Here is a 21,839-nt window from a genome sequence, read left to right on the forward strand (position 1 = left end):
GGGCGATTAGGGTCTCTACCCTACATCAATGGATGACATCAAATTGGTACATTATGAGATTACATTTCAAAACAAATCTAATGATACTAATTTAGTGCTATAAATGCTGCTATTTTTTTGTGATCAAAATTTTAAAACTTTAAATTGGGACAAAATTTAGATGTATACTTATTCGTGAAGGAGAGAGCATAACTTTTGCATGTGTACTCAGGCAAACAGTCCCGTCGTTTCTACTACCTTTGTACCCCGTGAATCCGCATCCCTCGAGCAAGTCCAGCCCCGTGCGCGAGTGGCATTCGTCGTCTGGAACCATCGTCACCTCCTAATCCCATCCGAAATCCTCACTTTGTCTTAAGCCAAATAAAAAAAATCAGTCCTCCCGCCCCTTGTACAATTCCCATTTGCCCCCCGCTCGATCCAGCGCTGCCGAATTCGTGCCGGGTGCTGCCGATTGAGTTCTGATCCGGCGGCGTGCGGCGTTGGAGTGCCCCTGGTTTCGGAAGCGGCGAGGGCCATGCGAATTGAGTCGCTGCTGTGCTGAGCATGAAGGGTGGGAGCGCTAAAGGCCTGGGTGATGGGATCATCGGAGGGGCGCCTCGTTGAGTTGTTGGGAGCAGTCAAGTCGCGGATGCCGCGGCGGGGAGAGCACTCGCCGCCGCCTGCGCCGAAGGCTGCTGCTGCTGCCGATGTGCCACAGGCGCAGCCGCATGACTTGTCCAGAGACTTCTGGATGCCGGACCAAAGTTGCCGGGTGTGTTACGACTGCGATGCCCAGTTCACCATCCTTAATCGGCGTCACCACTGCCGCCACTGCGGCCGCGTGTTCTGTGCCCGTTGCACGGCCAACTCTGTGCCCCGCTCGCTGGGGGACGCGGCGCGGGAGGACATCGAGCGGATCAGGGTCTGCAACTACTGCTTCAAGCGCTGGCTGGAGGAGGAGGCGGCCGCTCGGAGGGATGTGGCGCAGCCGTCGAGCCCGTCGCCGTCGGCCACGAGTGCGGGGAGCGAAAAGTCATGTTCCACCGGGCGTAGCAGCACGGTGACCAACGGCCAGTTGTTGTCTTATGCGAATGCCAGCTGCACTCACTCTGCATCACGGTCGGTGAGCAGCGAGGGCAACTGCGGCGAGCTCGATGCTTCTCTGGAGTTGCAGCATGCTGTGATGGAGCCGGATGGGGCCGTGGAGCATGCGGCTTATGTGGACAATTCGCCTGATCCATTCAACTTCTGCTTGAATAGGTATTCCTTTTTAGGCTTCTGGCTTTGTTAGCCAACAAAATCAGCTACGCTAACTTTTTTCTCAAGGAAATTAAACTACACTAACTTCATACATTATCGTTGACAAACGACAAACAAAGATTGTTTGAGGTAGTTGTCCAATCAGTAGCCGAGACCATACTTCTGAAATATGATACCTGTGTTGTTGGATAGGGCTAGATGCAGAGACTTATTTGGCCAAATATTTTTCCTTTTGGATGCAATTCCCAGTACCTGAATTCTTTTGTTACTGTATATTGGAGAGTTTGCCCACTAACATCGCTTTTGTTACATGCCTAAATGGAACTCCTGTGTTGTTTGAATATAGGATTTCTTTGAATAATACTTGGTCAAATTTGAAATACAGTTGTTTTTGGCTATCCATATGGGGTTTGCTTCATTATTGTGTGCCACATAAATAGATTCACGATAAGCAATGTGACATAAGCACACCTGAAATTCATAAGTGTTTTTTGTAGAGAACACAAAATTTCATAAGCTGTTCACTGTTGGTTAACTAACAAAGGGTGGCTGCAATCAGTTGCGCTGTTAATCATCACCATCCTGAAACCAAGTTGGCACAGATCGAAATTACTGTTTGATTAGTTCCTTTTATGCTTTTCATTCTCGTTGACTTTGTGCCATTGATAGCATGGTAGCAAGAAGCAGTGCAAATGCTTGACATAATCATAGTATATGGTTACTTTATGATAAGCAGGATGTGATGAATTTACAAGATGATAAGGTCTCCAGATCTTGGATAAGTTTACTTGTTCAAGTTCTGTTCTCTGGGAGTAAGAAGTACTCCGCAGAGGAATTATTAATCAAACTCAACAAAAGAAAGAAAGACTGTATTTCAAAATTGCTAGTTGGATCCCTGTGACTAATTCAACATTTATTTTCTTCTACTAGGAGTGATGATGAAGATGACGACTACACAATTTTCCGCTCTGATTCGGAAGTACACCACCTACAAAACTCTGATGAATACAATGGGCCTATGTGTTTTGATGATCATCAAGTTGTTTGCAATGATGCTGCTAAAGATTCTGCATCACCAAGAAAAGATACAGAAACCTTAGTTAATTCTGAGGGAATGGATAAGACTGGTGATCATATCATTGATAATGCTGAGGAGTGCAATGCTCGATCTTCTTCGTTGTATGGCATGGAAGTGCTAGAAAATGAACTTGTGGATTTTGAAAACAATAGCTCACTTTGGCTACCTCCAGAAGCCGAGGATGAAGAGGATGACCATGATGGTGCTCCATGTGATGATGATGAGGGGGAGGATGCCACAGGAGAATGGGGTTATCTACGCTCAAACAGCTTCAGCAGTGGACATTGTCGAAGTAGAGATAAATCTGCTGAGGAACACAAGAAAGCCATGAAAGATATTGTTGATGGGCATTTTCGGGCATTGGTGGCCCAACTTCTTCAAGCTGAAAAGATAGAATTGGGTGATAAAATTGGCAATGAGAGTTGGCTAGATATAGTTACCTCCTTGTCTTGGGAAGCTGCATCTCTTTTGAGACCAGATACCAGCAAAGGAGGACGTATGGACCCTGGTGGCTATGTAAAGGTGAAATGCTTGGCTTGTGGCCGTCCAAGTGACAGGTGAACAGATACACTCTTCCATGCATCACTTCACATAATCTGGTGATTTTTACTTGTTTATGTGTTTTAGCATTCATTTGCTTAATGCTTTATGAAGTTCTCATATCAATATGGCACTACTTTATAATGTAAATAACATATAGTGCTACTGCTGGTAACCTTGGCTTTTCAAGTTATAAAAAAAAGGGCAGCCCGGTGCATGTAGCTCCCGCTTGCACAGGGTCCAGGGAAGGGTCCGACCACTTTGGGTCTATTGTACGCAGCCTTTCCCTACATTTCTGCAAGAGGCTGTTTCCAGGACTTGAACCCGTGACCTCATGGTCACAAGGCAGCAGCTTTACCACTGCGCCAAGGCAACAGCTTTTCAAGTTATAGCACTTGAGATTTCATCATTTCTTTCCTTTCTGTGCATTTCCTTAGTGCTGCAGGTAAGAACTTAATTGTTTTTGTGTCTGGTTGTAAACTTCTTCATTTCCAGCTTGGTTGTAAGAGGAGTTGTTTGTAAGAAGAATGTTGCTCATCGGCGCATGTCAACAAAGAAGGAAAATCCACGAATCCTAATTCTTGGTGGTGCACTTGAATATCAGCGTGTATCGAATTTGCTTTCAAGTTTTGATACTTTACTGCAGCAGGTACTACCCACGATTATGCTTTCATGCATAAATTGTAAAACCAAAGTGCATTGAGAGTGTGGTATAGATTGATCGTTGCTGATGGCAATCATTTTCATGCCTTTTTGTATTCCAGGAAACGGATTATCTGAAAATGGCAGTTGTAAAGATCAAAGCGCACCAACCAAGTGTTGTATTGGTAGAGAAATCTGTGTCTCGTTATGCTCAGGATTTGTTTCTGGAGAAAAACATTTCACTTGTTTTGAATATCAAAAGGCCACTTCTGGAACGGATATCCCGTTGCACTGGTGCTCAGATAGTTCCCTCGATTGATTACCTGTCATCCCAAAAGCTCGGGAATTGTGACTTATTCCATGTGGAGAAGTATGTTGAAGAGCATGGGACTGCTGGAGAAGGTGGGAAGAAAATGCTGAAGACCCTTATGTTTTTTGAAGGCTGTCCAAAGCCCTTGGGTTTTACAGTAAGTGTTCTGTTGTTGACTTAGTTATAACACTTGGGGTCCTGTCTAACTATATCTAATTCTGCAGATCTTGCTAAAAGGAGCTAATGGGGATGAGTTGAAAAAAGTGAAGCATGTTGTGCAATATGGAGTCTTCGCAGCCTATCACTTGGCTCTTGAAACATCTTTTCTTGTAGATGAAGGTGCAACCTTGCCAGAACTCCCTCTTAAGTCGCCGATTATTGTTGCTTTGCCGGACAAACCTTCCAGTGCTGATAGATCCATTTCAAAGATACCTATTTTGCAAATGCCTACTATTTCATCACCCAACAACAACCTGCAAGCATTTGATATTCAAAAGGATGACTTTACATCCAATGGTTTTAGAATGATGGACCAAATGGCTGCAGCATCCTTCCCTGATAACAAATGCTGGAAAAGATTGGGAGTTGGTTCTACCCAAGCATCATCAGTTCAAATCAATGACCAAATTGGAGACATTGACTGTTTGCTTGGTATGGACCCTCAATCATATAATGATCCTCTGGTTCAGCAGTCGAGAATTTCATTCTGCCAGTGTCCTGCTTGTACTAGAGATGTTGACAGCAAAATGAAATTTGAAGAACTCCAGCCTGAAACTAATGGCCTGAGTGTGTTGCCTGCTCATCCTGCAAATTTGGTGGCTGCTGAAAGTGATCTTTCATTTGCCCATAATGCCAACAATGGTGCCAAGGTAGCGGCTAAGCCATTTGCTCCTCTCAACTTACAAGTTTCTTATAATAATGGCAGTTCAAATGACAGTTCAATAGTAAAAAGGGATGAAATTCCAGCATCCCCTGCAGACAACCAGAGTATATTAGTTTCTCTGTCCTCGCGTTGTGTTTGGAAAGAAGCTATATGTGAGCGGCCTCACCTTCTTCGCATAAAATATTATGGTAACTTTGACAAACCTTTAGGCAGGTTTTTGCGTGACGAGCTATTTGATCAGGTTAGACCAAGGTCTTTGATAAACTATACTTGTTTCATAATTTTTATATTTTACATAACTTCTACATTTTGTTTTAGAGCAATTGTTGTCTCTCTTGTGAGCTGGCACCAGAGGCCCATGTTTATTGCTATGTTCACCCCCAAGGCAGCTTAACAATATCAGTGCGGAAACTCATAGTGAAGTTACCTGGTGAACATGATGGTAAAATCTGGATGTGGCATAGATGCTTACGCTGTCCGCACGATAAAGGGCTCCCTCCAGCAACTAAAAGAGTAGTGATGTCTGATGCTGCCTGGGGCTTATCTTTTGGTAAATTTTTGGAACTTAGTTTTTCAAATCATGCAGCAGCAAGTAGGGTAGCCAGCTGTGGTCATTCTCTTCACAGGGACTGCCTTCGTTTTTATGGGTATATCCTCATCTCCATTCCACTTTATCAATTTGGCAAAAATCGTGTCTTAAATGTTTGCATTTCAGTTTCGGTGAAATGGTTGCTTGCTTCAGATACGCATCAATCAAGGTTCACTCAGTCTATTTGCCTCCGCCGAAACTTGATTTTACTTCCCAGCATCAGGAATGGGTAGAGCAAGAAGCAAATGAGGTAGTAAGTTTAATTTTATTAGCTCACTTGCGAGGTAATTACTGTGTGATGCTAATAGTCAAATGTCTCAGGTGGTTGATTCAGCTGAACTCCTGTTCACTGAAGTACTGAATGCACTCCATCAAATTTCAGAGAAAAGGCCAATTACAGGCTCTTTTGATGGCAACATGAAGATCCTTGAGTTAAGACAAAACATAGTAGAGTTGGAAGATATCCTACAAGCAGAGAAGGTTGATTTCACGGTAAATTTGTTTTACTATTTTTATCTAGTGATTTGTTAAGAAACCATTGTCACACTTAAAGCTCTGTAAAAAAAAGCTAAACTGAATGTAGTATTCTGATTATTGGAGCATTCACTTTCAGGAGTCACTAAAGAATCTACTGAAAAAGGAAATCAGAAAGGGGCAGTTATTCATTGATATTCTTGAAGTTAACAAACTAAGGAGGCAGCTACTATTTCTTTGTTACTTGTGGGATCAACGCCTAAGTTTCATAGCAACCTCAGGTGGCAAGTATTGCGCTGCTCTGGGAAGTCTACGAGTTGGAAGTAATAATTCTGAAATCAATGACCGATCAGCTGATACCAATACAAACACAAAGTTGGAGAAGAACTCAAAGGGCACCGATTCAAATGCACTTCACGCTGGTGATGAAGGGACCAACCAGCATGATCAATCTAATGAAACTTGCTCAAGAAATACTGAAGAGTTGAATGGTGCTGAAGATACAATAGTTGAAATAAATCATGCTAATAGCGCTAATGTCAGGGATCATTTAGATCATCAAGGATCGATTATCGGCATTCGTAGGGTTTCTTCTGAAGGTCAGTTCCCAGTAGCTACTGACATTTCAGATAAACTGGATGCAAAATGGAGAGGTGAGGATGGACCTGCTCCTGATGCAAGCCTGGTGAAACCACTAGCTCTGTTAGAAGGTACAGCTGCTGATGTGAAAAAACAAGCAAAGGCAGTACCACACCACACTTCTGCATCTGTCAGGTCTGGGGATACAGTAGAAGACTTGCTAAGCTGCCTTAAAATGCCATACATGACATTTTATAATTCATTGAACACAAACTCTGGCACAGCACCGACATTCGGAACCTTGGCCGGCTACAATCCTGTATACATTTCATTGTTTCGCGATCTATCACAGCAAGGTGGAGCAAGACTTTTTCTGCCAACTGGAGCTAATGATGTTGTTATCCCGGTATTTGATGATGAACCGACTAGTATTATTTCTTATGCACTTGTTTCACCTGTGTATTACTTTCAAATGTCAGTTGAGAGCAATCAAAATAAAGACAGTGCAGATTCTACACTTTCGTTGCCTGTTTATGATTCAGGAAATTTTAACCTGTTCCATTTATTTGAGGATTTTGGATCCTCTGATGATTTTGCTGCATCGATATCTTCCAGTAGAGGGTCCTTTGCTCCTGATCTACTGCACTCCAGAGTTTCTTTTCAAGATGGTGGGCCACTTGGGAAAGTTAAATACACTGTGACATGCTATTATGCAAAAAGCTTTGAAGAACTCAGAAGGTTTTGTTGTCCATCGGAGCTTGATTATTTAAGATCTATCAGTCGATGCAAGAAATGGGGAGCACAAGGTGGCAAAAGTAATGTGTTCTTTGCAAAATCCCTGGATGATAGATTTATTATAAAGCAGGTCACAAAAACAGAGCTTGAATCATTCCTTCAGTTCGGCCCAGATTATTTTAAGTATTTGTCAGAGTCCATAAGCACTGGAAGCCCTACATGCCTTGCAAAGATTCTGGGAATCTATCAGGTATGTTCGTATCACCTTTAATCTCCTGTTTATATATGTTTATTACAGTGGTATTCCACATTAAGTATGGGGAAGAAACTTCTTGTAAGATTAATGGCAATGGTCACTAAGTGGAATTTTGCTTCGAAACAATGTTGTTTCTATCGGGCATGACAAATTGCAGTCTTTCAAGTGAAGCCAAATATTGGAGTACTTCATTTAGGGTAGAGGTACAAATAATAGTTTTTCTATGTATGCAAGTTATCTTTCCTACTTCTAAAGATTTGAGTTGGTGGTGAGTTCACTCACCCTCCATCTCCTACCTGTGGGACCCACCGCATTAAAATAATAACAATCTCCAACAGGCCAGCTGGCTTGCTGCATTAAAAAAACTTCCTCTGGACCGCTGCTCTCCCCAATCGTCATCTTCTGTCCAATCAAAGACGCTCCGCCACCACCATCCACCTGTGCACAGCAGCGACGGCTGCTTCCCTAGAACAATTCCACAGGTCAGGTTGGGCACAAGCCAGAATCGGATTGAGCAGCCAAAATCTCACCGACGACGGGCAGGGCCGGGGCTCAGCTCGGTGCTATGGCAAACCCCAATACAAGGGCGAGGCTTGTACCGACCAACTCTTTGCTGGGTTGGCTCGCCGGCCCCGGAGGCGCTGTTCAATGCTAGGTAGGCCCAGGATGCGGCGGCTTTGGGAACGTGGTCGTGGAGGCGGAGCATCGGAGCGTCCGAGAGGCGTGCTCGTGGAGGAGGAGAAGCACCACACGGCGGCGACCCCAGTCGAAGGCACACCCTGACCACGAGCAGCATGGGAGCTTGGCCACTGCGCGTGTGTGCTCGGTGAACGACGACATAGGATCGGAGGTTGCGGTGCATGTGCTCGGCAACAACGGCGTGCCGGTCTGGTCGGCCACCGTCGTCGGCGCGGGGTGCTAGGTTGTGCAGGTGCAGCCGCAGTGCATAGCAAGGATCCGAGGAAAGGACGAAGAGGGCGAGACGCCGTGGTGCTTCTCCACCTCCATCCCCGGCAACGCCGTTCAATGCTAGGTAGGCCCAGGATGCGGCGGCGTTGGGAACGTGGTCGTGGAGGCGGAGCACCGGCGCGTTCGGGAGGCGTGGTCGTGGAGGCGGAGCACCACGGCAGCGAGCCCGGTCTATATCGCGAACACCCCGACCACGAGCAGCAAGAGAGCTTGGGGACCGCGCGTGCGTGCGCTGGGCGAACAACTGCATAGGAATCGGAGGGTGCGGGCACCGGCGTGCGTGTATGTGCTCGGCAACGACTGCATGGCGGTGTGGCCGGCCACCGGCGTGGGCGCGGTGGGCCGGGGTCTGCAGCTACAGTGCATGGCGAGGATCTGAGGACAGGACGACGTTGTTGGGGATGGATACAGGATGAGTGCGTGCATCATGTGTATGCTAGCAGCGGCAACACGTTGGATGGATGCATGCGAGCGTACGTTGTTGTTTTTTATTAGAAAATCGCGTACGTAATGGGGCTCCTCTTATTAATTCCCTCCTCTCACTTGGATGGGTTGGGCTCTTACTGAAAAATATAATTCTTTTTAGAATTCCTAACAAACAGATGGGTTGGGTTCAGAAGAGAGCCTTGCAGCTGAACTGGGCCAAAACTGGCTCTACCTTGTTGTGCTTGAGGCCTATTTTGCCGTCTCGGCTAGGCCTCTTACCCTAAAATAGAGGCTAGGCCTTTTATCCTTTCGGGCAGAGTTAGAGCCAGCCCGACAGGAAGCCCGGCCCGTCCAGCCTTTTAGAGGAAATATAACAATAAAAAACACAAGGGGAGCGTCGTCATTCTAGGTGACAACGACCAACGCATCCCGGATGGGGAGTGCTTCACGAAGCAGTTTTGTCTCTATGTAGGATCGATGACATTGGGAAGTAGGTCCACCAGTGTGTAGGCTCAACAATATTGGCGAGCAGAGGTAGTGGGCAGGCGGCGGCCAGCACGAGCACCCGACATAGGGCATCCTGCACATCGGCCTTGGCCGCTATCGTCTGTGCGAGCATAGCACGGAAGTCACACCCGAGCTCCTCTAGAGCCATAATTTTTTTTTGGAAAAGGAGGATTTCTAGAGCCATAATGCCGTATAGCATTTCGCTACTCCTCAGTGAGCAGCGAGCATTATATCTCATTCACGGCAGTCATGACCATGACGGTGGAGGCCATGAGGACCACCACGAAGGCCTTGAGTACCACCACGCTCAATGCATCAGATGGATAGATGCAATCCCCCCAACCCCCACCCCCCTCCTTGAAAACACATAATATTTGCAATCATCGAAATTCCAATTCATTGACTCTTCATGGTGGCAAGTTGACCATATATCATGCACTCTTGATGGTAACTTCCATGTGTGGACTAATAATCTTTGCTTATTATCTGACGCCTTTCATTAACATGCTTTATGTCTCTTCCTTTTTCTCATTGCATATTTTTTTAATCTCCCTGTGCAATCTAGGGTGGCAAATGATGTGAAGTATTATGTTGGACACGGAGTCTTTGATATGTTTTACACGCTTATTATCTCATCCACCATCCTCAAGTTCTTTTAACTACATTCAAACATCACATTTGGTAGGCTGCAACTTGGCTTATGTTGATTCCAAGTCCGTTTAAACCTATAAGCGTGGGTTTTTAAGAATGTTTTCAATGGGGCATACCATTTTAAATGGGATAAAATAATATGCAGCGAGATCTCAAATGTTGATTTGAATGTACTACAGTTCTAAACTTCGACATTAAAAATACAGGAGAAAAATAAAAATGATAATGTGATATGCAACAAGTAAACATATCATTAGTGTTTAGGCCTACCTTGCAAAGTAGAATAATGATGTGTATACTAGCATTAGTTGAAATGTCCACTAATACATGTGATAAGAAAAGGAATATCCAGTTGTTTCTTCTGTAACTTTAGAAGGTCTTGATTAAAAATATAACAGTGTGGCTAAATTATTTTTGGCTCTACTTTCATGTTGTTCTGTAGCGTAGCACAGGCATTTTACTAGTTTGATATGCAGTCTCAGTATAGCCTAGGTCTCTTTACATAGTCGTATTAGTTTAAATTTCCTTGTACCACAAACTAATGTACTAGGTCTCTTTTTTCGAGAAAACGCAAAAGCTTTGCGTTTCATTGTATTGAAGAGAAAGAGTGTTTTATGTTACAGTCCTCCTGGGAGGCGAATTACAGTCAGGGGACATGAGTTAGTGCACGTCCCAGGTCGAGGGCAAGACTACTCTGAGTCCAGCAGCGCCTGCCGTAGCCCAAAGTTTGGCCTCCTCCTTGATGCCGTGCACTAGCGCCCGGATGGAAGGGCGTGCGTCGTTGAAGACGCAATCGTTGCGGTGCTTCCAGATCATCCAGGAGGTAAGAAGTGTCGCGGATGCCAGCCCCTTGCGCATCGCCTTGGGCGTGACCTGCCGGGCATCATGCCACCAATCAAAGAGGGTAGCCTCGTTGCTCGGGGGCCTGCATGTCATGCGCATCCAGGAAAGGATCTCGAACCAGACGTGCCTCGAGAAGGAACACCCAAGGAGGAGATGGCGCATTGTTTCAGGCTCCTGGCAGCAAAGAGGGCAACTGTTGTGGTGCTGCAGTCCATGCCGGGCGAGGCGGTCCACCGTCCATCATCGATCCAAGCTGACAAGCCAGAGGAAGAACTTCACTCTGGGGGGTGCCCAACTCTTCCATGTGAGCCTCCAGTTGCCGCAGGTCATCGAGCCGTGGAAGGAAGCAGTGTATACAGATTTAGCGGTGTAGATGCCCGACGCCGTCCACTTCCACACGAGCTGGTCAGGCGCGTCAGAGAGCGTTGTGCTCTCGATCAAGCGCCATAGCAGGATGTACTGGCCGATTTCGTGAATGCCCACAACTCCGTGGATGTCTCGCGCCCAAAGGTGCCCCGGCAAGCCGTCGGCAACCGTCGTGGCCTTCCTTCTCCTTTTGGGAATGCAGGAGTGCAGGAGAGGTGCGATTTCGCGGACAGAGCGTCCTCCAATCCATCTGTCCTCCCAGAACTTCGTGTTCTGACCGTTGCCAAGGACGGTGTAAGTGCTGGCAAAGAAGAAGGCGCGCTCCTCAGCGGAAAACTGCAGGTCCAAGCCACTCCAAGCGCGGCGATCGTCGGTGCGGCTGAACCAGAGCCAACGGACACGGAGCGAAAGGCCCGTGCGCTCCAGGTCATGGACTCCCAGCCCACCTAAGGACAGTGGGCGGGCAACACGGCGCCAATTGACATGGCAGTGCCCTCCTTTGGCTTCGGCGCGACCAGCCCAAAGGAAGCCGCGTTGGATTTTCTCGAGCAGCTTGAGAGTCTTCTTGGGGGGAGGGGGGGGGGCAAGCACGAGCAGCTGGTGGAGCGGAATCGCACCCAGGACCGATTTCGCCAGGGCGAGGCGGCCGGCTCGGTTCATTAGCCACGCCTTCCAAGAGGGGAGGCTCCTGGCCACCCTGTCGACGAGGGGTAGCAGCTGCGCGGCAGTAGGTCGTCGGATGGTGAGGGGGATGCCCAGGTAGGTGAGGGGGAACTCGACGATCGGGCAACCCAGGAGCTGGACGGCGGGAGCAGCCTCGTCGGCCTCGCAGCAAATGAGTGTGGCAGCGCTCTTGGCGTAGTTAACATGCAGTCCAGAGGCCTGGCCGAACAGGTGCAGGATGGCCTTGACCGCTTCCATGTCGTCGGAGTGGGGATGGCAGAATAGGACGACGTCGTCCGCATACAGCGAGATTGGTAGGACGGATCTTGTGGGATGCAGTCTGCGCAAGACCCCCATGTCCGCAGCACGCTTGAAGAGTCGCCCAAGAATGTCCACGGCGAGGACGAACAACTGAGGTGAGACGGGGTCGCCCTGGCGCAGGCCCTGGCGATGCCAAATTGGGGGGCCAGGGTTCCCGTTGAGCAGCACCTTTGTGCTAGCAGAAGAAAGCAAGATCGCGAGCCATTCCAAGAATCTGTCTCCGAAGCCGTACTATCGCAGCACCTCGAAGAGAAATGGCCATGAAAGCGAGTCGAAGGCGCGAGCAAGGTCGAGCTTGAGGAGGATGCGCGGCGCCCCGAGCTGGTGCAGCAGGCGTGCGGACTGCCGAACAAGGACAAAATTGTCGTGCAAGCTGCGACCGGAGATGAAGGCGTTCTGGTTGTTGCTGACGAGCGAGTCAAGCTTTGGCGCGAGGCGAAGCGACAACACCTTGGCGAAGATCTTGGCCACCACGTGAATGAGGTTGATCGGCCTGTATTCGCGCAGGCCGCGCGCATCGGCGTGCTTTGGCAGCAGCGATAGGAGTGCCTCGTTGAGACGGGAGAATCCGCGGCCGCGCATGTCATAGAGCTGCTGAAAGACGGCGGCGAAGTCGTCCTTGACGATGGGCCAGCAGGCGCGGAGAAACTCGGCGGTGAATCCGTCCGGCCCTGGGGCCTTCCGCACCGGCAGCCGCTTGACGGCATTCCAGATTTCGTCGTCGGTGAAGGGCGCGTCGAGCTCGAGAAGGTCGTCAGCGGGCTCGATGAGTTGCGCGAGGTTTAGCGTGCACTCGCGATGCGTAGCGGTGCCCAGGAGCTCGTCGAAGTGGGCGAAAGTGGCCGCAGCCATGTCGTCGTGGCTGGTGAGGACTTGTCCGTCCACAGCCAGGCTGTGGATCCTGTTCTTCTGGCGACGGTAAGAGCACTAGCGATGGAAGAAGGAAGTATTTGCATCCCCGTCCTGGAGGGAGGCGACACGCGCTCGCTGACGTGCAATGGTACGCTCAAGCGATGCCAGGCCCATGTAGGAGGTTTTGATTTGGCGACGAAGCCAATCCTCATGCGCGGAGAGAGGCCGGCTCTCCTGCGCGGCGTCGAAGCGGAGCAGCAGCTCGCGGGAGAGGGCCATCTTGTGGCGCACGTTGCCAACAGTGCGAGCGCTCCAGCCGGTCAGCTTACGTGCAGTGGCTTGCATGCGAAGCATGAGTCTCTCGAATGAGTCAACGGAGCCGACGGAGTGCCAAGCCGCTGCAATAATCTCCTGGAATCCTGGCAACCGAACCCAATAGTCCTTGAAGTGGAAGCGACGACGATCGGGCGGGATTGGGGAGCAGTCCAGGAGGAGGGGGCTGTGGTCCGACACGACAGAGGCAAGGCATCGGAGGTGGCAATCGCTGTGCCGCTCCTCCCAGTCCACCGTGCACAATACTCTATCCAGGTGCACCAACGTTGGGGGTGACCGCTCGCTGGACCAAGTGTATCGGCGGCCACTGAGATACACCTCCTTGAGCGCCATGTCGTTGAGGAAACGCCGAAACCGCCCCATCATGCGCCTTTCTACGTTCCCATTGTTCTTGTCCTCGTCCCGGTATATGAGGTTGAAGTCGCCACAGAGCATCCACGGGCCTGGGCACGCAATGCGCAGGTCGCGAAGCTCCTAGAGGAAGGCAATCTTGTCGGCGTCCGATTGGGGTCCATAAACAACCGTGATCCACCATGGCGTGTGCTGGCTCGAGGTGGTGGCTACCTTGGCGGACAACGTGTTGGCGGTGAGCTCGGGGTTGGTGATTGTCACCTCCCTGCTTTTCCAAGCCAGCAGAATGCCCCCGCAGGTTCCAATCGCCGGCAAATACACGAATTCATCAAAATCAGAGCCGAGCGCCTCAAGGACAACCGACGAGCAAATCAAAGCCATTTTCGTTTCTTGAAGACAGACAATGGTGGCGCCACTAGACATGATCAACGAGCGGATAGTGGTGCGCCGAGCGCGTGCATTAAGGCCACACACGTTCCATATCGCAATCTTGAGGTCGTGATCCATGAGCAAGAGGTCGACGGGGGTCCGAGCGCAAGGCTAGACCGCGATCGCGCCCCCAGAGGGCGTCACAATGGCGTGCGCGGGTGCCGGGTCGACAAGAAGCTCACGATCCACCAATGCCGCGATGGCAGAGAGCACGGCTAGTGGGATCGGCGCAGCGAACACGTCGTCATAGGCCTTCATTTCTGCGGCGGTGATCTTCTGGTTGGTGCCAACAATCCCAAGGGTGCGCAGCACCTGAACTTGCGCCCGGCGTTCGGCAGTGGGCGGCGCAGTGGCTGGATTTGCTGCCGAAGATGCAGAGCGCCCGCGCCGGAGGGTGAAGTTCAGTGGCTGCCGGCGAGCCCGTTTGCCGGGGGTGGGGAGAACAGTGCTCAGGTGTCGAGTTGCCGCCGTCAGGAACTCCCCTAAGGTCCAAGTGGCTCCCCGCGGCCTGGATCGACGCAAGGTGATAGGCGGGGAGGCGAAGCGGTGCGCGCTTGATAGCAGGGAGTTCGCGGCAGGCCAGCAGTTTTCCGTCAGAGGCCGCTCCGCGTGCGCATGCGCGGCCTCAGGGGGTGGCCTTGTGGGCGACGCAGGCCTGGCCTCTTGAGCAGTAGGCCGGTCGGGCCTATGAAGGTCGCGGCCCATATCCAGAGTGCGCGCCTGGTCCGGCCCAGCGTCGGACCGATTCCACTGGTGCCCCACCAGAATCGGTGTGAGATTCAAACAGGGACGGAGCCATGGCTCGAACGTCACCGTGATCGTCACTGTCGGGCTGAGGCGGCAGGCCTGCAGAGCGGGCGCAGTCTGTCCCATCGGCGGGCAGGGGCAAAGCTTGTCCCGACAAGGGATCCACCTCGGGTGCCGTTCGCGCCAGGGGCAGCGTGTCGGGGGCGGGGACCTCACTTTGTGGCGTCGAATCCAGAGTTGGACGAATCAGAGGGCCGGCTAGGGCAGGTGTCGACAAGGCGGGGGTATCTACTTGCGCGGGGGGGACTGGTGGCCTGGGAAAGACAGCGGGCCCTTCAGCAGCCCCAACGGGGCGGGAGAGCAATCGCGGAGCGCCAGCTGTCCTGGCCAAAGGTGGATCAGCTGTGGCGGGGTCCGCGGAGGCGTCATCTGCAGCAGGATCAGGCAGTGGGCTTCTTTGTTGCCAGACTTGCTTTCCTCTTTTGGGGTGACGACGACGTTGTCGGCGGGCCCCAGCCCGCGCGGGCCAGGGTGACATCCTTGTGGCGCTGGCAGTTGGATCTTGATGCGGCGGCGCCGTACGCTGGCGAGAATCCGCCGAGCACCAAGCAGAGGCGATGGCCACCCCGTCCGCGCGGCGGGAGCCGGCGACGGTGGACCAGGTGAGGGCGTCGAAGGCTCTATCATGGCCGTGCCCGGTGGTTGGCGAGGCGGCGTCGTGGCGGCGATGCTTGCGGCCACGGCGGCGAGTGGGGCCGCGTCGTGCGCCGCGGCCAGGGGGGTCGTGGCCGTCCTCGGCGTCTCCATGATCATCGGCGTCTGCACGGGGGTCCGGTGGCGGAGGCGACCGCTCGACGTCCGCGCTGATAAGCCGGATGGAGACCGGGTAGGTCAGCGTGCGGACGGAGGGGGCCTCGGACGGGACGCGCGCGGGGATGAGCTCGACGATCTCGAGGATGGCCTGGCGGCGAATGGCGGACGGGTCACGGGTACGCGCAGATAGCCTGAACGTGGCGAGGTCCTCCCGCGACCTCGTTCCGGGATGGAGACGCTCCACCCAACAGCTCGAGCCAAGGAGATGCTCCGCCGTGGAGAGGTGCCACGCCTGGGCAGGGATGCCGCGGAGCTCAAGCTCAACGCGCTGCTCGAACCTGTCACAGCCGGCATGGGCAAGCTTACTCCAAGGGCGGAGAGAGAGCGCGAAGTTGGGGCCGTCGATGAAGTGGTCGCCGCAGATCCTGTTCTTGATGGCTTGCGTGCTGCAGATGATGACGAAATCTTCGGGATGGTGGATGTGGATCATGAAGTCACCGGGGCGCAACTCGAGCGTGGAGTACAGCGTGTCTGCCACCTCCTCCGCGGTGACCACGGGCCTGGTGCCGGTGATGGAGGCGACCATCCCGCGTCGCAGCACTTCCTCGGCCTCCTCCATCTCCATTGAGCGAGAGAGGATGACTCAGACTGGGCTTGGGGGAGCGGTGGCTTGCACAGGTGCTGGCGCGGCACGAATGGGCGGCAGGGTGGCGCGGCGCCGCGGCGGAGGCGGGGCCTGCTGCAACGCGCGGTCTCTGGCTCTGCGCTCAGGCGTGCATTCCCTGGAGATATGGCCAGAGAGGAGGCAACGTCTGCACCTGACCTTGTTCGTGCAGTCGCGGACGTGATGGCCTGGGTCAAGGCAGCGGAAGCAGAGGCCGGCCTCTTCCTCCGGCGTGGGGCTGCAGCGGGAGCGAGGCGCGGGGGGCGTGGGGGGCTCTGTGCGTTGGGCGCGGCGGCGCCGACCCCTACCCCTCGGCCGCAGCCAGGCTCCGCCCGCGTCCGGCGTCTCCACCTCCGCGTGCACAACGCGGTGGACCTCCGAGCGGGGGCCGAGGCGGGAGGAGGCGGGCGCGCGCAAGGCCGGGGCTTGGGCGGACTGCAGCTGGAGGAGCGGCGGTGCAGGAGCGGAGCTGCAGGCCACGTCGCAGTAGGAGCGCTGACCGGAGGAGGAGGAGTCGGTGTCGGAGTCCCTCCAGCGCTCCTCGCGGTGGCGGTGGCGCGCCTCCCCGTCGGTGCTGCAGGAGGCCATGGCGCCGGGAGGGGGGAGGGGGCAACTGGCGTAGACTGTTTGTTTATTGCCGGGACCTGTACTAGGTCTCTTTACATGTATATATATTTGCCCCATGGGCTATGCAATACAACTAAGCTGCTCCAATAACAGTCTCCAGAGAAAAGGATTACATTTCCGTTCCGAGGCCCTCCATTTTATACATGGGTATGATCATTTGTGTTAGGAAATATGCAACTTATATTTCCTGGGGGGCAAGGGCCAGTATATATACACATGTACAGGTGGTAAATATGCAGAAAATCCCTATACAATGTGGAAAATACACATGCTATATATGGAACATAATATAACTATCACATGGGTCACAGGAGCAAAAGTCTCATCGTAATCACAGTCATGCTCCTGCTGCCCACGAGCCACAGGACAAGCTTTGTAGTGCTCAAGAGAATCATCAAAGCGAGTCTTAACCTTGTAGACCCTACAAGTGATGGGACGAACACGGGGATGAAGAGAAATGAGATCCCACATGCCGGTGCGCTCAAGAGGAACAGTCTCCTTTGCCATCGCAAGCTGCCATTCGGGGTGAACAATAGCATCAGAATAAGAAGTGGGCTCAAGAACAGCGGCGCCAGCGCTTGGAAGGCCAAGGTGGTCAACAGGCGGAAGCGGAGAAGGACGCAAGCCATAAGTAGGCCGAGTCGCTCAGATGAGGAAGATGGCACACGAGAAGTAGATGGTGCATCAGTAGACTTATCCACAACATGCGGACGACGAGTATAAATGTGAGGAAAAGATGGAAGAATACGAGGAGGAATCACCGGGATAGTCTCAGGTGATAGAGACGGGGAAGCCACCGGGGATGAAGGTACGTAATCCTGTGATAAGTGAGGTGAGGAAACAATAGGAGATGGTGGCGGAGGATCTGCAGTAGTCGAAGAAGCAGGAGCAGTAGGACGGATGGGAAAAGACTCAACAAGAGCGATAGGAGCGTCGGGAAAAGTGAGGAAAGAGATATCCTTTGTTGAGTCAACCATGGTCTTCGGTGAACGTGCAGCTGCATGCATGCAGCACCAGCGGCAGCAGCTTCCTTTGCATGTAAGGAAGTGGTAGTTACCTAGTAGCTTCCTAGTAGTACGCTTAGATGGTGCAAGGAACTTACCTAGAGGTTTCCTTGATAGTACATGGTAGTTTCGTGTGTGTTGTGCACGTCCAGCACATAGTCGGTTTTAGAACCACTATATAAGGGGCAGCTCCCCATCGTTGTAAGATAAGGCCATTCCAAGTTTGCAATACCAGGCATTTCCTCCTTCTAGTACCATCGTGTGTGCTCCAAGCCTCAAGTGCTGTGTACTACTACTACTGCTATTAGTGTGTGTATGTGATACACTAGTGAGTGTGTGAGTAGTACGTGTGTGTGCTCATCTGCCGGTCGTTTATCAGTGTACTCAAGTGCTAGCGAGTACTTCTGGGCTAACAATTGGCATCAGAGCCTCAGGTTGTGGTAGCCATGGCCGGTGCAAAAGGAGTGCAGCAGCGCACCACATCGGGTGGTTCCCAGTCGTGGCTATCACAGGACGGCTCCCGGCGAGGGCGCAGCTGGTCCAGGCATGGCCATCGCGGTGAAGTCGTGGTTAGGGAGATCGTGCGTGAGACCGCATTCAGCGGTAGCGTACCCATCACCTTCCCGATGCTCACGCGCTCGAACTACAACGAGTGGGCATTGATCATGGAGTGCAACCTCCATGCGGCGAGCCTCTGGGCTCCCATGGAGGATGACCTGGTCGAGAGAAAGGAGGACAGGAAAGCCGTGGCGGCGCTTATGCGTGCCACGCTGCCGGAGATGCACGGCATGCTCGCGGCGAAGGCAAGCGCCAAGGAGGTGTGGGAAGCCATCCGTACCCAGCGCCTCGGCAGCAACCGCGTGCGTGAGGCGAACGCGCAGAAGCTACGGGCGGACTTCGAGAACATCGCCTTCAAGGAGGGCGAGCTCGTCGACGACTTCGCCATGCGGATCTCTAGCGTTGCGTCACAACTCTGAGCGCTCGGCGACACCATGGACGATGAGAGAGTCGTGCGGAAATTTCTCCGCGTCGTGCCACCTCGCTTCGCTCAGGTAGCGGTCTCCATCGAGACCTTGCTTGACCTGAGTGAGCTCTCCATCGAGGAGCTCACGGGCCGGTTGCGGGTGGTCGAGGACCGCATTGACGACGGCGGCGAGACCTTCGGCGGCGGACAACTCCTATTCTCGAAGAAGTGGGAGGCGAGGAAGCGTCAAGGACGTGGTGGCGGTGCCCAGAGCAATGGAGGCGGCACTGGCAGAGGCGGTGGTCGCACCCAGGGTGGAGCCGGACGAGGTGCCGGCAACGATGACCGAGACAAGTGCCGATATTGCAGCATCAAGGGCCACTGGGCCCGTGAGTGCCGCAAGAGGATGGCTGACGAGGATGCCGCAGCCGCGGCGAACCTCGTCCAGGCTGAAGAGGACTGTGGTTCAGCAATGATGATGGCTTGCATCGAGACCATGCAGGAAGGCGCAACGCCTCCGGAGACCATGGTCCCGACAAGCATCGAAGCCGTGCAGGAGGGCGAAGCACCTCGGGCGACCACGGTGCCGGCAACCGTCAAGTCCGTGCGGGAGGCACGGAGCTCTTCAAGTAAACCCCTCTCGACATCGGTAGCGCTCTCCCCGACAACAACATTCTCAGGGGCCTACGACTGCGTGGAGATGAAGACCCGGGTGTGGGGGAGCCACACCCCGACAACCACATCCCTTGTGACGCTGGTCAAGCCCGTGCAAGTTGGCACGGCAATCACGGCCCCGACATCCTCGGGACCCGACAAGCCCGTGCAAGTTGGCACGGCAAAGACGTCGCCGACATCCTCGGGACCCAACAAGCCCGTGTCAGGAGGCACGACAACGACGCATATGGTGGGCCACGTCTCAACCATGATGCTGGCGACTAGTGAGCCCGTGCAAGAGGCACGACACTCAGGTCGGCCACACCCCAACAACCAGGTTCTCGGGGTTCTGCAAGCCCGTGTGGGCAACACGACACTCTTCGACAAGCCTCAACTGGGGGGCGATGAAGAGACGGTCATGGGGCGACAAGGCCTCGACCATGACTATGGCGACCGTCGAGACCGTGCAGGAGCCACGGTGCTCTATGGTCGGCCACACCATGACCTCGACATGTTTGGGGTCCATCGAGTCCATGCGGGAGGCACGACACTCTCTGGTCGGGCACGCCCCGACCACGCTGGTGGCGACTGTCGAGACCGTGCAGGAGGCATGGTGCTTTGTGGTCGGTCACATTGCAGCCCCGACGCGCTCAGGGTCCGTTGAGTCCGTGCGGGAGGCACGACTCACGACTATCGGGGGAGACCTGACAAGCAAGTCTGATGAGAAGAATGACAAGGACTCCGCTTTCCTAGGAAAAGCCACTCTTGTCAGTGCGGCGCCCGGCACAACAACCCTGGGAAGGGAGTTCCCGGGTAATGCGAAGTCCGACAAGTCATCCACAGGAAGTGAGTTTCTGGGTAGCATGACGTCCGACACGACGACCCCGGGAAGGGAGTTCCCGGGCAGTGTGACGTCAGGAACTATGACCCCAGCAAGATTGATGCCCACAAGCGAGGTGGTTGCTGGGCAGTTCATGTCCCCGCCAACAGCACGGTCGGACCTGTTCGATGCCGACAACAACGTTGGCGCTCCACATAGGTTCCGACGCCTAGGGGGATCTTCTCGGCGAACCTGCGGGACGACTGCAGCACCCCGAGATCAAGAAGGACGAGCACGGCGCCTTCATCAAGCACAAGGTACGGTTCGTCACGAAAGGTTACGTACAGCGCGCGGGGGAGGACTTGCAGGAGGTCCTCGCTCTGGTGGCAAAGCACGAGCAGGGCGTACGGGCTACACAAAGCCCCAGAAGACGGATATCCCGACGAAGGCAACGTCCGGTTTCACAAGTTGCACGATAAAGTCGGAATCGTCAACGTCAAACTCCTTCGACAAGGTTGAGGGGGAGATTGTTGAGTCAACCATGGTCTTCAGTGAACATGCAGCTGCATGCATGCAGCACCAGCGGCAGCAGCTTCCTATGCATGTAAGGAAGTGGTAGTTACCTAGTAGTACGCTTAGATGGTGCAAGGAACTTACCTAGAGGTTTCCTTGGTAGTACATGGTAGTTTCGTGTGTGTTGTGCACGTCCAGCACATAGTCGGTTTTAGAACCACTATATAAGGGGCAGGTCCCCATCGTTGTAAGATAAGGCCATTCCAAGTTTGCAATACCAGGCATTTCCTCCTTCTAGTACCACCGTGTGTGCTCCAAGCCTCAAGTGCTGTGTACTACTACTACTGCTACTAGTGTGTGTATGTGATACACTAGTGAGTGTGTGAGTAGTATGTGTGTGTGCTCATCTGCCGGTCGTTTATCAGTGTACTCGAGTGCTAGCGAGTAGTTCTGGGCTAACATCCTTCACTGAGAAGGTCGAGGAAGATGGACGCTGGTAGAAAGGATGAGACTCATCAAAAGTGACATCCTGAGAAATACGCATCCGACGACCAACAAGACCCCAACAAATATGCAACTTGTATTTTCTGGGGGCCAAAAGCCAGTATATATATACATGTACAGGTGGTAAATATGCGGAAAACTCCTCATACAATGGGGAAAATATTCAGGCTATACATGGAACATAATGTAACTAACAATTTGAACTTTTAGATGAATATATGATAGTTTCTGGGATCTGGTAATTTTGCTGCTGGGTTGGGATAAAAAAAATTCTCCAGTTTTAGAATCATGCACATATTATACGTAAAACCATTTCCCTGCATGTTTCACATAGCTCACATTGGGGCATCTAGTAATTAGTAATGAGGTATATTAGTTGCGCTTCATATTGATTTTGTTAGTCTTTTTGGTTAAATAAAATATGTTATGCACCTACGACAATTTTATTTGATCTAGTATGTGCTTCCTTGAACACACCTTCGGAGATCTTGCA

The 21,839-nt window shown here is 52.5% G+C and overlaps 1 protein-coding gene across 6 annotated transcripts in view; it reads left to right on the forward strand.

The window, feature by feature from the left end:
- The first annotated feature begins 219 nt into the window (after positions 1–219).
- LOC125520364 (1-phosphatidylinositol-3-phosphate 5-kinase FAB1B-like) overlaps positions 220–21,839 on the forward strand; it is a 23,513-nt gene continuing 1,893 nt past the window's right edge. The window contains exons 1-12 of one of the 6 annotated variants that reach the window (XR_007288656.1): positions 220–1,239; positions 2,170–2,874; positions 3,048–3,242; positions 3,353–3,506; positions 3,622–3,966; positions 4,034–4,933; positions 5,011–5,339; positions 5,408–5,531; positions 5,603–5,773; positions 5,895–7,319; positions 9,793–10,428; positions 16,914–21,839. The exon at positions 16,914–21,839 is cut by the window's right edge and continues 236 nt beyond it. Coding sequence is in view for 5 of the 6 variants with exons in the window: in XM_048685267.1 (XP_048541224.1) it covers positions 575–1,239; positions 2,170–2,874; positions 3,048–3,242; positions 3,353–3,506; positions 3,622–3,966; positions 4,034–4,933; positions 5,011–5,339; positions 5,408–5,531; positions 5,603–5,773; positions 5,895–7,319; positions 9,793–9,804 (5,025 nt within the window). In the remaining variant the exon portion in view is untranslated. Of the gene's footprint in view, positions 1,240–2,169; positions 2,875–3,047; positions 3,243–3,352; positions 3,507–3,621; positions 3,967–4,033; positions 4,934–5,010; positions 5,340–5,407; positions 5,532–5,602; positions 5,774–5,894; positions 7,320–9,792 lie in introns of all 6 variants that reach the window. The other 5 variants (XM_048685267.1, XM_048685264.1, XM_048685265.1 and 2 more) reach the window with 5 other exon arrangements.

Source organism: Triticum urartu, chromosome 7, assembly GCF_003073215.2.
Source record: "Triticum urartu cultivar G1812 chromosome 7, Tu2.1, whole genome shotgun sequence".
Taxonomy (NCBI): domain Eukaryota; kingdom Viridiplantae; phylum Streptophyta; class Magnoliopsida; order Poales; family Poaceae; genus Triticum; species Triticum urartu.